This window comes from Calonectris borealis, chromosome 14 (assembly GCF_964195595.1).
Source record: "Calonectris borealis chromosome 14, bCalBor7.hap1.2, whole genome shotgun sequence".
NCBI classification, from domain to species: Eukaryota; Metazoa; Chordata; class Aves; order Procellariiformes; family Procellariidae; genus Calonectris; species Calonectris borealis.
The window spans coordinates 6,302,680-6,319,737 of NC_134325.1; the positions used below are offsets into that span (position 1 = coordinate 6,302,680).

The 17,058-nt window shown below is 42.3% G+C and overlaps 1 protein-coding gene across 1 annotated transcript in view; it reads left to right on the forward strand.

Moving 5' to 3' along the window:
- Positions 1-4,487: 4,487 nt before the first annotated feature.
- PLEKHA7 (pleckstrin homology domain containing A7) overlaps positions 4,488-17,058 on the forward strand; it is a 161,856-nt gene continuing 149,285 nt past the window's right edge. Inside the window, exons 1-3 of the mRNA XM_075162732.1 lie at positions 4,488-4,659; positions 4,801-4,877; positions 5,063-5,120. Of these exons, the coding sequence (XP_075018833.1) occupies positions 4,577-4,659; positions 4,801-4,877; positions 5,063-5,120 (218 nt within the window). The 5' untranslated portion in view covers positions 4,488-4,576. The remainder of the gene's footprint in view (positions 4,660-4,800; positions 4,878-5,062; positions 5,121-17,058) is intronic.

Below are 17,058 nucleotides of genomic sequence, written 5' to 3' on the forward strand. Positions count from 1 at the left end.
AGAAAAAGCACTGGGCAAACTGCTCCGAAATTGTCTTGCAAATTAATCTGTCTCTCCATGAAATTTAATGCGATTTTAATTCTCAGCTGTTCTGAGCAGAGATGGGAAATCATGCTAGAAGGCATACTACACATTTTGCATTATGGCTTATGAGCTTTCCTAACTGGGATTTAATAATTCAGACTCATTGCTCCTCAAACGTTCGGCCTTTGTCTGGCCTTGCACCTTCTATAGGTTGTGCTTGCCCTTTAAAAAATGTACAGGCCATGATGAAAAAGTCCTAACTAGCAGGCTTTTCTATGCATTGTATCTCCCTTCAGTTAAGTTTCCCGAAACAGCAGCAGCTTTTGACCTCTAAGATCATCAAATTCAATTAGATTCAATTCTCAGAAAAATAGGAAATAGATCATTAGAGTACACAGCAGCCTGAAATCCAGCTGTGATTCTGTAACCTCCTAGACACTGGATCTAATTGTAACTGATGGAAATTATACTTTAATTTTTTTTTGTTGGAGATTCTTACATAGTGACTCCAGGATTATTTCCAGATTCCTACTCCATGTTTTGTTGAAAAGTTACAGCATATGAAGGGTTGAAAAAGCGCAAGGAAACATGCAGACCTGAATGGGACAGGGGGAGGTGGTGTGTGTAATAACAGTGGAAAAAAAGGAAATAGGAATATTTGGATGTTGGCACTGACAGGGTGAGGCTGGGTTGTAAGGGCAAGGGCTGAAAAGAAAGGAAAGGGATGAGGTAGAAAGGATGTTCATATTCAGTAGTTTGATTTTATTCTGGAAATAGCAAAGCGTAGATACAGATTTTGGCATACTTTAAAATATATCACTGTTCTCCAAAGGCAGAAGAAACTTAACGAAGTCATCCAAAAAAGAGCTCCCAGGGGATGCAGACAGAGCAAGTAACACTAATGCATTCATATAAAGCTGCCAAATGTGGGTTCAAACTTGCAGTATTCAGGGACCTCAGCATGTCTCCTTGAACTACCCAGTTGTCAACAAAGGGAGCCTCGAATCTCCTAGCTTTTATTAGACCCTTAATCTTGCTGAATAGCATATTTCACTTCCTTTAACAGAGTTCTTGGTATTGTGGTCTGAAACTCCTAATTTAACTCCAAATAGCTTCTTCCAGATAGTGCCCCTAGAGCAATGAATGATATGTAATAGAAAATAAAAGTGGCTGAGATCAGCCAGGGAGGACTGGAACCAGAGCTTGAGTACCAGCTGTATGAGATTAAAAAAAAAAAAAAATCAGAAGAATCTGGTAATCTTATTAATGAATGATGCCTGGAGGGGCATTCTTCCTCCAGGGCTCTAAATCACAAACCTACCTCTTGATGAGCCCAACACAAGTCAGCTTGTGAACTGTTATGAATTTAGAGTAAGTTTTCATCTGGATTTTAATTTTAGAATAGAGCTCTGCAAGTTACTGTAATAAAACATGCTTTTTCAATTTATCTGAAATTAACAGGTGTATGTGATAACGTGCTAGTGCTGCAGGCACCATGATGCATCAACTCCAGATTTGGTCATATGACAAGGGTGATAAGTTGAAACAGGGAGCTTCTAACTCGATGTAATGAAAGTATTTTCACCACAAGAACATGGGAACAAGTTGCTAAGAGAGGCTGTGGAATTTCCTTCCGTGGAGGTTTTCAGATCCTTACCTGGACAAAGGCCTGAGCCACCTGGTCTAAATTCAATGCTGACCCTGCAGGAGGTTGCACTAGATGACCAGAGTCTCTTTCATTGCAAGAACCGAGGAGAATCAATGAAATAGGAGCTTGGTTCAAAACAGACAAAAGGAGGCGATTCTTCATACACAGTTAAGGTAAGATAGGTGTGCATTAGGAACACTTTGCTACTGGCTGTTTTGGAGGATAGAAGTTATACGGGCTCTAGTCTGGACAGGTTCACAGAAGAGATCCATTAGGAGTTACATATGGAAACAACATCTTGCTCAAGAGCCTTCTGAGCTCACAGTTTCTGAAGGCAAGCACCAGATGTAGATACTAGGGTTAAGGGAAGAAGGGAAGAAGCTGGGGAGTTGCATATGATTGTCTGGCTCTTGCACTCCTTCCTGGCACCTGCTCTTGTTGAGATCTGAGGCAGAACACTAGGCTAAACAGACATTTAGTCTGACCCAGTACAGATGCTTTTAGGACCTGAAATCCACAACACAATAATGTTTATTCAATTAAGTTACTATTCACTGTAAGTGGAGAAGCCTATCTTGTCATGGTGGTCTAGTGGCCAAAGCGTGGTGGGGTTACAAGCTAACTTCAATAAGTTCATGCAGCTGACAGAGCATGAAAGACTTGCTTTGTAACATCAAGGTAAATTAATCTCTCCAGAGCGAGAGTTTGTCTTATCTCTTCTGCACAGATCTAAACACGCAATGACACTAAGCAACTTGTATTTGATTTACTTTGTAATTACATGAGAACTGACCTTATTGTGGGTTCTGTGATAACTCACATCCAATCACAACATTACAACAATGACTTAAAATTGTTAAGGTTTCAAAGAAAAACAGCACAGAAGTTTTAGTTTTAGAAGTTTTAATCTAAATTCTGACTTAGGATAAAGGGCTAGAAGATGCTCTGTCCTGCTTTTTGTGCATAAACTAACATTCTGTGAATTGTTGGAAGATGACAATATTGAGGAAGAATTTTTGATGGTGTAATGTCAGGGAAATTAGTCTACAGAAGTTAGCAATAGTTCTGCAGATGTAAGACTTTGCTAGACTTTCACAAAACCTCCACCAAACTCTTGATTTCAAGCCCATGCTTTCTCATGTGCAACTGAAATCAAACCATTTTCCAACATTTAGCCTGTGATATGTCCCACAGTCCATTCTTGGTCTAGTACACTGTCACCTTCTCCACTGTCACCTGCTCCAAAAAGGGAGCCCCACACAATGCCATCCTGATGCACTGTACCTGCATGTTGTCTGAAACTCCTGCAAAATAGAGCGAAGTCCCCTCTCTTCCCATTGCTGCTGCTTTTCTTGCCTCCTACTTTCTTCTGATGATGTCTTTTGGTTATTTAGAAGAAAAAGCATACATGTATTATTTTCCTGCAGCACTCTCCCTTCTTACACTACTGCATGGGTTCTCCCTCTCCCCCACAGCCATACCCTCAGTTGTTCTCCTCTGTTTTTCTTTACTCACCTGCCCCCATCTACCCTTTCCCACCCCTCTTTGCAGCCTGTCTTTCCCCTATTTAACACTCTCCTTCTATCCCAAGCTAGCAAACATCCCATTCCCTCGCTTTTTGATCCTTCTCTCCCCCCAGTATCAGAACAGCAAAAACCCCACAGAGCCGTGCTTGGCTCTACCACTGCTGCCCTCATCCTGAGAGGCAGGTGCAGATCTCCCCACTCCGACCCCCCTCGGCTTTCTCAGTCCCCCTCTTCTGTTGCAGTTACCACTACTGCCAAGCCAAGGCACAGGCTGGGACTCCTCACCCGGGACCCGTCATCGCTCTGCTGGCTGCCAGAGGACCAGAGGAAGAAGCGTAAGGACTCTGCAGTGTAGCAGCCCGACCACAGCACCCCCTTATACCCCCACAGCACCCCCTTGCCTGTCCCATCCACTCTGTCCCTAAACCATATTCTCAAGTGACTCCAGCTTTGCCTGGAGCACTTAACTCTGTCCTTAGCTGTAGCTTCCCCGTGCACCAACACCGGTAGGGATCTTAATGTCACGGGTCTGAGCTGGGAGCAAGTAATGTGTAACTTAAATTCACCTAGCAGGCTCTCTCATGTTACCACTCCCTCCTTTTCTAGGTCATCGATGAATATAGGGATTGGCACAGGTCCCTTGCGATACTGGTGACAGCTCTACTTTGTCAACTGACTGTTATTGACTCTCTGCTATATTTTAACCTTGCAGCGATCGTCCCCTGTACCCGAGGTTCAAAGTCCCTACGGCCTTTCTCTCCTCACCGTCCACCATCGGTGAGAGTGTATCCCGGGACAAGGTGGAAACCAAGCGCTGTCACACCTGCACTTATCCTCCCTTTTGACACGTTCCGGACGGTAGCTAGGACTCCCAGACCGGAGCAGGTTCATCCCGCCTCTTCAGTGAGCGAAGAGCGTCTTTAAGGGTGCGCACCCTCCCCGCCAGACCCCCCAGCCGCTCTTCCCCGCGCGGTACGCTGCTTGCTTCCGCGGCGGCGTCCCTGCCTCCCCCGTGGTGTCCTGCCACTCGGGGTTGAGGCGGGGGCGGCGGGCGGCTCCGCCGGGGCGTGAGGGGACCAGGCCCCTGGCCCACGCGGGACTTGGGAGGCGGGCGCGGGGCAGCGGCGGACAAAGCCGGCCGGCGCTTCCTCAGGCTCCCGCCCCCCCCACTTCCCCCGCGGGCTCTCCGCGGCTTCCCCGGGGCAGGCGCCTGCCTCCTGAGGGGCGGGAGGTGTCGCCCCGCGCCAGGGCGCCGCGCCTCCGGCGGCCGCGGTGGCGCTGCCGAGCAGAGCCGGGCGCTGGGCGCCGAGCGCCGGCCGCCCGCCCGCCTGCCCGCCCGCACCCCCTCCCCGGCCGGCTGGCTGCGCGCACGGCGAACATGGCGGCGGCGGTGGGGCGGGACACTCTACCTGAGCACTGGTCCTACGGCGTCTGCAAGGACGGGCGAGTCTTCTTCATCGAGTAAGGGGGCGGGGGCGCCGGGGGACGCGGTGCGGGGGTGGAGGGTGGCCCCGCTCCCGCCGCTGCCCGCCCGCCCGCCTCCCTCCCGCGCGGCCGCACGCAGTCACTAACAGGTGCATGTTTTCCGCTTCTCCCTCCCAGCGACCTGACCCGCACTACCACTTGGCTGCATCCTCGCACCGGGGAGCCCGTCAACTCCGGCCACATGATCCGCTCAGGTGGGTGCCCGGGGGCCGCTGCTCCCGCCCTGCCCTCGCGCCGCGTACCGTTAACGGCCGCTCCGCTCCCCCTCCTCACCCCCCCCCCCCCCCGCGGGCAGTGAGGCACCTCGGGGGCGCGGGCGAAGTTCTCACCCCTCCTTCCCCGCTTTCTTTCTCGTTCTCTCCCTCCCCCTCCCTTGCAGACCTGCCCCGCGGATGGGAGGAGGGGTTCTCGGAGGAGGGCGCCAGCTACTTCATCGAGTGAGTACTCCCCTGCCCCGCGCCGCCCTCGGGCCGCCGTTGGCGGGGGGCGTTGGCGGCGCGGCCCGGGCCCCGGCCCGCCGCGGGGACGCCTCAGGCGGGAGGATGGGGGTGGGGGGCGCCGGGCCGCTTCCACCCCCTCTCCCCCCGCACCAACCCGGCACGTCCGCCGCCTTAATTAACGATCAACGTGAGGGAAAGTAACAACGAGGTGTGCGGTTCCGGCGGCGGATGGGGAAGGTTGAACGCCGGGCGCGGCGGGATGCGGGGATCCCCCCGCCTGCCGCGCTCTCTCGGTGGTTAGCAACAGGTTTCCCCGGAGGCGGCTCTTCAGTTTCTGTTGGGGTTTTTTGTGTTGTTTCCCCCCCCTTCCTGGTATTTAAAGTGCGGTTTGTGGCAGGTGGAGCGTTGCATTGCTGAGCGCCGGTCATGGTTGAAGGTGGATGGTTGGTTTTTTATTTTAAATGGCTCGTGGCTGTGGATGCAGCACTGGGAAGTTTTGCAAGTGAAAGGCTTTAGTGTTTCTTCCCAGAGACGGGAACAACGGGTGAACTTGCCTTGCCTTGCCTGGGCTGGTGATGGCTGTCATATCTTTTATGTAGTATATTTTATTCAGAGAACGGTTAAAAACTTGAGATGTGCTGTCTATTCAGCCTCCTTTATTCTCTGAGGTGCAAGCATGTTGCAGTAAAATAGCGTAATTAAGAGAGCTTCTTTCAAACATTACGTATATAAGGCTTTTACAAATGTAAACACTGATGTAAAAATAGAGGTTTAATCAAATCAGTAAAACTCTGGTACACCCCGGATAGAGAGTTGTGTGTCACTTATGATGTCTTTGCATTTTCCTCTGGAAATCTGGATCCGTGAATCAATGAAACTAACAGAAAAGGATTGGAAAACACTCATTGCTTCAGTGCAGGACTGGCATGGTTAACCCAGATCGTTAAGTACAGTCCCCTATAACTGCTGGTAACTGTGTGACAGGTGTCTAGTTTTGAAATGCCTGCAGAGCGTACCCCAAAACCTTTGACAAGCTTGAGGTTTTTAGTAAACACCAAACTTCAGAACGATAGTGGGCTAGGTGAAGGAGGGATTGACTGAAGGCATCATAAATACCTCACATGGTAGGATGTTTGTTAAATAAAATTCCAGATGATCCTAAAATGTCCTGTTTTCCCTGCAAAGGAGGAAAAAACCCATCAGTCCCTGTTTGCCTGAGCCAGAGAATTAATTACAGTGCTGGACTGGGCGGTTAGTTTAGTCCTCAACTAGTGAACAGGAGATAACAGCAAGGCATTGGAGAGCAGTTGCATACCGCTTATAGCAGCCACCCTTTAGCTGTCAGCAGTGCATTTGAAAAAAAAGAATAAAAGTTCTTCTGGTTACATTGGTGGCTGGTGGAACTCTAAAATATGATAACTGTACAGTGTGTAAATGTAGTGTAAACAGGTCATTTACACAGATACATCCGCACAAACTTCTTTCCTCTTTGTAGGAATACATCTATTTGTTTTTCTGTCCTTTCCAGAAGCTTATTGGTGCAGTTTTAGAACAGCTTAGATTCCTTTTCCCAGCTGCTCTGTTTGGAAGACCATTCTCGTGTCTTGTTTGTCAGGCAATTACAAAACTTTTAATTTCTGATCCGTTAAATTATAGTTGTGTGCAGTGCATTGTCATAACTGGTGCTGGTAGCATTATTTAGCTTGAACTGGAATTGCTGCAGGAAATGAAATACGGAATGGAGTGTGTATTTTACAGAGCAACTGGATAAACTCGACCATCTTTAGCCAAACAAAGTTTTGCGAGGAGCAACAACAATTTTTTGACATAAATATGTTCAGCCGTACTGCTTCACACCAAAGATTCACCCGATACAGTATTCTTTTCAGCAGTAGTATTTCCCCCAGGACTGCTCTAGCCTCTATTTTCAGCTCAGAGGCTTCCTGAGCCAAATGGAATTTCTCAGTTTTTCTTCCATGAACATCTTGAGCTCCCCTTGTGCTCATGTAAACATGGAATCTTTAGACGAGGGTTTCCATACCTCACTGCTCTGTTCATTCCTCCTATGTTGCTTCCACGTGATGAGTTCTCAGCTTACCGAAAAGGTTACTCGTCCCTAAACGCATGATTTCACATGTTGTACTGTTAAATTGCATATTCTGGCATTCCAGCTCACAAAACCCATGAGCTCTTCTGTATAACTACCCTGTCCTCTTTGTACTGGTGATAGTTTCCAGTCTGGTGTCATCCACAGAAATTTCATGAGCATGTTCTCACTCCTCGGCTACTAATTTATCGAAGGGTGTCAGAAGGAATGCTACGAGTAACCCCTCTCTCTTGTGATAATTTCCGCTATTAATACAACCTATTGCAGTTTTTTTTCTTTGGTCAATTTCTTTATGTATCTTGTAGGTCTTATTTTTATTTTAAATATTATTTAAGTATTTTTTCTTTAATGAAATTAAAGTATTACTAAGTGTTACTTCTATTTTAAATAATTTCATGTGGGATACAGTATCAAACATTTAAATGCATATAGTCTTACTCCACTTACATAACTGATTTCTGGTGCAGCAGTAATCAAAATGTTAGATAAAACATTGGATGTAAGCCATCTTCGACTTAAAAAAAATTTAGTTAATCCTATGTCCATTTACTTCCTTGTCTTTATTATTTCCTTCAATACTATGGACAACCTTGAAACATCATATAATAAAACAAAGGTTTATAAGCTGGTCAAGCTTAATATCAAAACCAGGTAAGCTTTTCTCCCCTTTCCATGTACCAGGGGTTTGAAAATTTCCAGAACTCCACTTCTGATGGATAGAAGCTTTCCAAATTATCGTGCTGTGGTTTATAACAGGTTGTTTTTGCGTGTGTCAGTGCTTTTCTACAGTTAAGCAGCTGTCCTGTAGTTTAAGGGGACTATTTTGCCTTCGGTTATTTACTCAAAATGTTTGTATGAAATCATGTCCCCTCTAAGTCTTGTTTTGCTCAACTAAATAAGCTGGGTTCTTTCTCCAGTCCGTTGGAAAGGGCGCTCTCTCTGTTTGATTATCTGTCATTCTTCTCTGCACCTCTTGCAATATGAAGTCATCTTTGTTGCATGTGAGTGAACAGAATTGTATGCTGGAATGAGCTTTTGTGAGACTCTCAAACAACAAAAGTGCTTTCTTGGCTCTAAAAATTTCTCAGCTTTCTGCATTTTAGCTTGTTTGCCTATTTGGGGAAGACACCCACACTGACAGCACATGTGAATACTGCGAATTGACTGATACATCCAGATCTTTTTTTTCCTTTACAGCTTTAACTTCTAAGATGATAATTTATATTAGGAAGCCATGTATGAAGCTACATTCAAATTCTTCCCGTTTATGCACATCCACATCTTCCTGAATGGTTTTCTCTGTTCTGGTCATTCTTCAGGTTTTCTTGATAGTGGCAAACCCTATTAGCGCAGTCCTGCCTTTTATCCTAAAATCATTAAATAAAACATTAAATAAATGATGTATAAACTGATTTTTCTGGATCTCCATTTGGTAGTTTTGGTAAAATCTCGCTGTTTCTTTTGCAGCTTATTTGCAACTTAAACAGCTTGTCCTAAGGAGAAAATGGGATAACTTTTTATACAATTTTATGTCTTCCCACATACATAGCCTCAGCATCTTTGTTATTCTTAATCAAATACAGACATGACATAATCAGCTATACTCAATATAGACACCAGTTATGAAAGGTTGCAATTTGGTCACCATTGCTTGTGAACTGTTAGACTTTTTTCATCAATGTGACTTATTTCCTCTTTTCTTTGAGTGACAAAAATGTGTAAAAACAGCAATTTAACTTTTTAAAAAAAAAAACAAACAAAAAAAATGGAGTGTTCAACTTGCTTGGTATGGCAACCTTTTTTTAAGAGGAATATTGATTTAGGTGTGATCATAGGACTGGTTGTTTCTTTGTCTGAAAGTGTGATGGATGTTGTTTTTTCTGATTTTGAGTGCCGAGGACAGCTTGCACTACTCTTTTCGATCTCTTTTTTTGTTTGTTTTCTCTGCTGATGTTTTTGAAATATGTTGTGTTTGTTGGGCAACTGCTTTATGTTAGAGTCACTGCAGAAAGGTGGTTGTTGCTGAGCGTATGTGGAATTGAATGTGGACTTGACAACACTTGCTCTGGTTCGTTTCTGGTAGTTGGGTTGCTGATGTGAAGTGGTAAGTGGGGTTAGCAGACTCTCTTTTTGGGGAAGGAGATGTGACATGCAGGGAAAATAGCAAGTGATGGAAAAAACAGTGCATGTATGCCTGATAGTTCAGGCTTTTGTTTCCATTTGCTTATTATCTTTTTCTGATCATCTGAAAGACTTTGGGAAGTTGGAAAGCTTTGAAAGCCTGCAATGCTTTTTTTGTTACCTTCTTATAGCTTTGAAAGATTGAGATGAGTATTTATGTGAAAGGATCCATTCTTCTAGTATTAGATACCTAACTGGCTTGTATTAGAGTATGTTAGAAAAAGTCTACTGCTGCTATAGAGGTTGTTTTAGAATGCTGTAACAATATTGCACATATCAAAGGTGTTATTGCATTCAAATTGTAGCTTAAAATAAAGAACAAAAAAATGGAAATCAACACTCAAATATCTGAAGTTAACCCTTTATTTATTTCTGAAATCAGTTTTTAGTCCAACTTGGCCTTTTTGGGTAACAGTAGATGTACAAGAAACAAAACTTTTAATGAAATCGCCATTGTTCAGAGCAATAGTCTGTAACTGTTTGCAACTGTTATTCTTTAATTCTTTTGCTTAGCTTTTACTGTATGTAGGAAATACGCATGTGTTTCAAGTATTTGGAAATAGTAAAAGAGCAAAGAACGCAGAAATTTGTGAAACCAAGTTGAAGCCTGCCGAGCGCGTAGGTTAAGATACCATGTCACTGAAAACCACGCAAGAGCTCAGATTCACCCGGTGTGGGCTATGGATGATACCCTGTTAGTGATTATTTAATCACAGAAGCCCAAAGGGAAGGAGACCATCTGGATTACTGAGTTCAGTCCTTTCGATTAGCTGAGAAGATTGTTTTATAATCTCATGAATAAATTTAATCAACAGGTTTCTTCTGCCCTGTAGAAATTCCTTCTTCCCCGTTCCTAGTAGGATGTTGAAGACTGTTTCTTTTTAGTGACTGTTAGGTGGGCTAAAGCACTACTTAATGTATGTGTTTCATAGCCTGCGGTAAATAGAAATTATTACTATTTTTTTCTTGCTCTGTTTTCCATGATGGTTATTGCTATACAAGCAAAAGGTACTGGAGCACTTAACTACTGTGAGTGAGGAGTAGTGATGTCCCTCATTATGAGATCTTCAATATAGATTATGTCCGTTGTGGTTCTTGAACCTGTGCTTAGATAAAAGGTCTCAGTTAGTGTATAAGTAAGTATATAAACTAATACGAAATCCACCTGTGAGGAGCTGGCCTGTGAAGTACTTCACTCTGTCGTTGCTGTGTATAACCAGTGGAGTTCTGAAGTGGAATAAAAATTATGTAGCTAGAACCACATGAGAATATCACCAACCAAAAGTGAAGACGTTTACACCATCACTAGCAAATTTGAGGATAGTCTCTGGCAAAATGAAAGGACTTTGTGTGCTGTAAAATGTCATGGATAAACTTTCAGGGTAAGAAATCCGGACTGGTTCCACAGCAATGGGTAAAGCTCTAGATTGGATAGATCTGGAGAGGCACCATATGCAGCAATCTGTAGGTTATGACTGGTTCCTAGAATTCAATGGGGAGTTGCCCTTGAGGGGACTATACTTCATTGAGGTAATTTGTACGGGTGGAGAAACGGATATGAATTTGAGAAGTGGAAGAAAAATACTAGAACTGGCTTTTGTGTTGAAATAGAAGGGTAGGGAAGCTGTCCCATCCCGCAGTTCTGCAGAAGCGATGGACGGTCTTGAGCGGCCTCTGCTGGTTCCCTGGCAGGGAGTTAGGCAGCAAGAGCAAAGCTGCCAGGATGGGGGTGAATCTGCTTTGGTGCTTTTTATTATTATTTTTTAATTTCTTGTAAGAAAGTGTTCCATTTGGGCAGTGGGAAAACAGAACTATGTACAGTAAAAGTAAGTAGTATTGCTTCTACGAGTTTCTCTGTATCTCTCCTCTTGTCCTTTGTTCTCCAGCTCCTGGCTTGATCAGACAGCCTGTTTAGTAAATTTTGTTCTCCTGGATTGTGAACAGAACTGAGCTGGGAATATTGGACCTGCTGGGTAGATACAGTAGCTATGTTTCGTTCCAGTTGGGGAAGCAATTAAGTGTCCTTTTTTGATGACAGTTAAAATGAGAGATCACTCTTTAATGAGTGAAGTAAATGCTGGTAGATTTGTACTCAGGCAGAGATTGCTGATGCTTGCAGACAGCAGAAGTACTTTGTAGTTTAGCTACCAGAAAGCGGGAAAAGGGTATGTTCATGCTGCCTGAATTGCAGAGTGCCCTCTGGAAGAGCAAGCTTGGAACTGTGCATAAGGAAAATGCTATGTACGGTTAGATTCAGCGATGTGTATGAGTGAAGAGGAACATTGTATGCATTCCTTGGGGGTGGGAGGAGCGTGTAAGGGGAGGTGCTGGTTTTTGTTTGTTTTTAAAGCAAGGCCGCACCAAAAAGTACTTAGCTTGGTTTGTCAATCCTTGTTTGCCGTTCTTCCAAAATACACACATGTTGGAAAACTGAATTTTGGTTACCTGAGGAGGCCAGCAAGGATAACGTATACTTAAAGCGTAGTTCCCATTAACCTGGAGACGTTGTTTTGGGTGTTGAACACTTCTGAAAATCAAAGTTGTCTGGGAAACAGAGGAACGTTCTTTTTTTCTGGTTGGGGTTATACAAGTTACTTGTGTTGTAGCTCAGAAACAAGGGTACGAACCGGTTCTCTAGAGCTGCCAGCATCCACATTTTGTTCAGTACGCATTCTAGCTTCTTCAATATGAGTGTGTCAGAAAAACTTCATTCATTCAGCCTCTTTCCTGAAGTAGTGTTCACTTCTGCATTCATTGAATCTGTGAGCAGGTGAACATGTGCGTATGTTTTAGGAAGCTGCATATTGCAGTGAAGGTTTCAATATTTCTGATAGACTGTCTGAAATGTAAAGATTAAAAATAAATACAGTTGTATCGGGTAGGTATTGATACGGTCTTAAAAATAGTTTTCATAATCTTGTGTTACATTTCAGACCGCTTTTAGAAGCATGCAATATGTCTACCACATCAGATGAGGAAACAGGTAATCTATCCAACACTTTTAATTTTGTTTTATTTGTTACCCATTATCTACCAGAAAAGAGAGAATCTCAAATATTTGGGACAGCAGAATCTTGATATTAATACTACACATTTTGTTGAAGAAGGTTGCTTCTTCAATCTATCGGTAGCCGTTAAAGTCTCTAGCAACTGGACCTAGTTAAAAGGATTACCTATCTGCAGGCAAATATATTATGCAATATGTTTTTGTATTTTATAATGGAGGAAACAAAAACGTACCTTTTCCAGGCGAGTCTGGCAATGCTAAACAATCTCAGCAAGTGCTTTGGTGAAGAGAGAAGTGCGTGCTGTGAAGTACACGGGTGCAAGTTTTTCTCCTGGGTTCTATGCCCTGCGTTTTCCCATCATTCCGTTTGCTGCAGATGGATTATACTAAAATGAGTTTTCACCTCACTACTGATCAAAGTTTGCCATCATCTCAAATATTTACATTTCATTGGTACAGATTAAGTGTACTGCTTCAGTATGGTAGTGCTGCATCCCTGCAAAGACCAACTTGAATAATGTGTCACATTTACTTAATATCACATCTGATTCTATCTGGTATGATTGTACATTCTAATTTACTGTTAAATCTAATTGGTTTTGTCTTTGCCTCCTAGATGTGCTTTTTTAAAAATGTTTTTTTATGACCTGGGCTTGGATAACGGTAAAGGATAAGGCTAAAACCTCATTTTATTTGTAGTTTAATTGTCTTTTCCTGCAGTATTATTAGGCAGTTTTACAAGGTCTGCTCTGAGATATTGTCCTTAGAAGCAGAACTTTTAATTTAAAAGCAGATTTGTAATTAAAGATGTTAAAATCCAAGAAGAATCTGGTTAAGTGCCCAACCCTTTTCCTTTTGATTGTCTGCCATGTCGTACTTGGCAAGAACGTCACTGACTTGTCTAGACAGGTACAAAAGCTTGTTACCAATAGATAGTAGGTATGTGCTTTTTTGCCTGAAGTTTTCTGTTTAAACCCTTGTTTTCCTTATTGCTTATCTGTATCTTTAAAGGTTTTATGTTTAGTTTAATAAAAAGTACAACCAAAACCACCAAAACTTTTAGAATGAGATTTGGATACACTGCTGAAACAAAGCAGTTGAGTAATACTGGATTTTATTTACAATTCTTTGTCAAGTGAGGTCTTTTCTTATATTTTTATTTACTTTCTAGAGGCCAAATATCTTGAACTAAGAGCAGAGTACTGAGCATTTTGAAAATACATGTTGATTCTGCAATATGCAGGTGATTTTTTTCCAGGAGCTTTGTATAGACTGTGATTGTCAAATATGACTAAGCAGAAAAGCTACTGTTAATGTTCTACTTTATTTCATCTGAAAAAATGTAGAGTTACTGGCTTTTTGGAAGCTGCATATTTGTTTCAAAATGTCATAGTTTGAGTCATCTTCAAACCAGCAAAATGCTTGAGCAGCAACTTTCACTTAACTTTCATGTTTACTCGGTTCTTTGCTTTTTGCTGTTATTTCTCTGTCCCTTTTCTAGGTAGAAGAAAGACTCATTTTGATTAACTTGGGATATTGGTATTAATATAATGGAGAGCAGTGAAAAACTAGAGGCATTGTTTGTTTATTAAGCAGTGTAAATCAGAGGGCAAAAGGCAAATGTAACTTTTTTGTCTTTAAATAGGTATCTTTTTAAACCGATTTTTACGGGTTTAAATGTGTGCTCTGCAGGTTAACCTCTTAGTGCTTCAGTTCAATGCCTGCTTTGGATCAAAGGGAAAGAAATGGGGCTTATCCAAATTCCTAGAATAATAAATCTGTTAGATCTATTTCAGCAGAATGTTTAAACACATCTGCAGGTAGAATTATGCTAAAAGCAGCATTAGTAATATTTTCTTTATATTTTTCCGAAGATCAGGAGTTATAACATTAGGTGTTTCCTTGGTGAGATAAGACTGACAAAACCTAGATGTAGACAGTTGTTCCACAGAGGAGATGGTGGTTCAAAACCATGTTGAATTGCTTGGACTAAATTAAAATTAAATTAATAAAAGTGAGCTGCAAAATGATGAAAACCATTTTTCTTAGTTGTCAGACACTTGATGTTTATTGTTACATCTCAGGATATCAGCCCTCATATTTTATTTAGAGAGAGTAATTTGTGAACATGCCACATTTTTTAATGTGAAGTTGTTGCTTGCTATCCAGTTAAGACAATGATCTTGTCAAGTGGCTTGAGAAAATGTTTTTATTTCCTTCCTTGCAAATCATAGATTGATGCTGTTCTTTAAATGCTACTTTTGTGCTTTACTTTTTTAGGACAGAAATACTTGAATACCTAAAACTATTTCAGATATCCATAAGATTTATTCTTTCAACACTGTGCATGTTATTACTCCCAGTATTCAATTTTAAATAGCTTGACCTCTTTCTTTTTGCTCTTCCAGTTAGCTATGTAGTGAGTTGCAGTTTGAAGTCGTTTATATTTAAAAAAAAAAAAAAAAAAAATCAATGACTTCATTTTACTTGTGTCATGCAAAATCGTTATATGTCATCTGTTTTAATAAACAGATTACATGTATCAAGTTGGGCTTTGATATACTCATTTAACAGTGTATTTAGTCCTTTCATCTGAAATGTGAAGTGATAAATCTTTACTTCATCAAGGTCTTAATATCAGTATAACAGATACTCTTCAGTGTCACTGGCTGGTTTTTATTGTTCTTACTGCTAACTTGTTTGAGAAGGTGAACAGCTAAATCTCTGGGTAAAGAGTCTTTCTTGAGAGTTGCATTTCCATGCCTTTGGAGAGTATTGAATTGTCTAAGGAAATATTGAAACAACAGAACGGAGGAAAGAAAATTGAAATTACTGAGGTGTATGACAATGTCATCTGACAAACTGCACTCGCTTTTATGACTTTCAGTACATTTCCACGTGTGGTGTGTGATTGCTGGGCATTCAGTATGTGAATTGTTAGGCATTGAAATTCAGGTTTTGCTTATGGATTTTTATTGCAGTTGAAGGATTAAAAAAACAACGCAGGTGGAAACATAAATTGCAGTTATTCCTGAAGTAAACATTACTAACCCAGAACATCTAGTGTCAAGGTTAAACACAAGATAGGAAAATACACAATTAAGGCATTCAAACATAATACCCGGTATTTGCTATGCAGGAACTGTCATATTGATGCAGAATAGTCCTTGCTTAGACATTTGCAAATAATACGGATTTTTAAACTCTGGTAGTTTCCCTCTCCCTTACTGAGCAATTTGAAATGCTGCAATAACGTTGCTGGCTTTGCCAGGTGATCTAGAGAATTTCAGCAGAAATGTCTTCACGTTTTATGAGATTTAAATACCCCTTGTACTTGATGGATTTCTGCACTGCAAGGAAACATTCACTCCTGTGTACTGACTACGGTAAGGAATCATAGAATCATGTAGGTTGGAGAAGACCCTTAAGGTCATCGAGTCCAACTGTAAACCTAACACTGCCAAGTCCACCACCAAACCATGTCCCTAAGTGCCACATCTACACGTCTTTTAAATACCTCCAAGGATGGTGACTCAACCACTTCCCTGGGCAGCCTGTTCCAGTGCTTGATAACCTTTTGGTGAAGAAATTTTTCCTAATATCCAATCTAAACCTCCCTGGTGCAACTTGAGGCCATTTCCTCTCGTCCTATCGCTAGTTACTTGGCAGAAGAGACCAACACCCACCTCGCTACAACCTCCTTTCAGGTAGTTGTAGAGAGCGATGAGGTCTCCCCTCAGCCTCCTCTTCTCCAGGCTAAACAACCCCAGTTCCCTCAGCCGCTCCTCATAGGACATGTTCCTCTAGACCCCTCATCAGCTTTGTTGCTCTTCTTTGGATGCGGAAGATGGGATCTCAGCTGTGACTTTCCCTTGGGATGGCTGCAGAGTCGGACGGTAACTGCACTGCAGTGGCAGTGTCTGAGTTGGTGGTTGCCAGGGGGCTCGCTGTGCTCCCCGCACACCAGCACTGCACCGTGGGTGGCCGAGGGGCAGGGTGTGCTATGGGCTATGGGCCAGGCCCAGCAGATAGTCTGTGGGTAGCTGGCCGCTCATAGTGGGCAGGCAGAATCTGCTGTCATGAGTCCAGTTCTAATAATAATAGTAAAAAACATGCCCCAAACAATGGAAGTTTGTGAAAACACTGTTTAAACTGAGTTTGCATGAATAAGATAATTAAGGTTAGCAGTAGAGAAGGAAAGATGGGAAGTAATTTTGGACAATTTCTGTCTAATAATCAAAGAAATTACTTTTTGCAGGGCAGTAGAGTCAATGGAAGTTAGCATTAGTTGGAACTGCTGTCTTCATGAACAAAATGACTTCTATCTATGAAACATACCCTGCTTAACAATTGAAATAGTTTTGCTTACTTGTAGTTGTTTGTGTCATGTTTTGGATTTTTCTGAATTTGTTATAAGAAGTCCTTCAGTGGATATTTCATGTCGCACCAGTGTTTTCAGAAATTAATGTTTGGTGATCTGGAGTAGAAGTCACAAAGTGACTTAAATTGTGGCAGTAAATATGTGGGTCCCACTTGCATTTCACTTCTGAAATGAGCTAAAATAAAATGTCTCTTATTAATATGTGATAAAAATGATTTTTTTTAATTTCATGATAGGTTTTTTTCTGAGTGCTTCACAT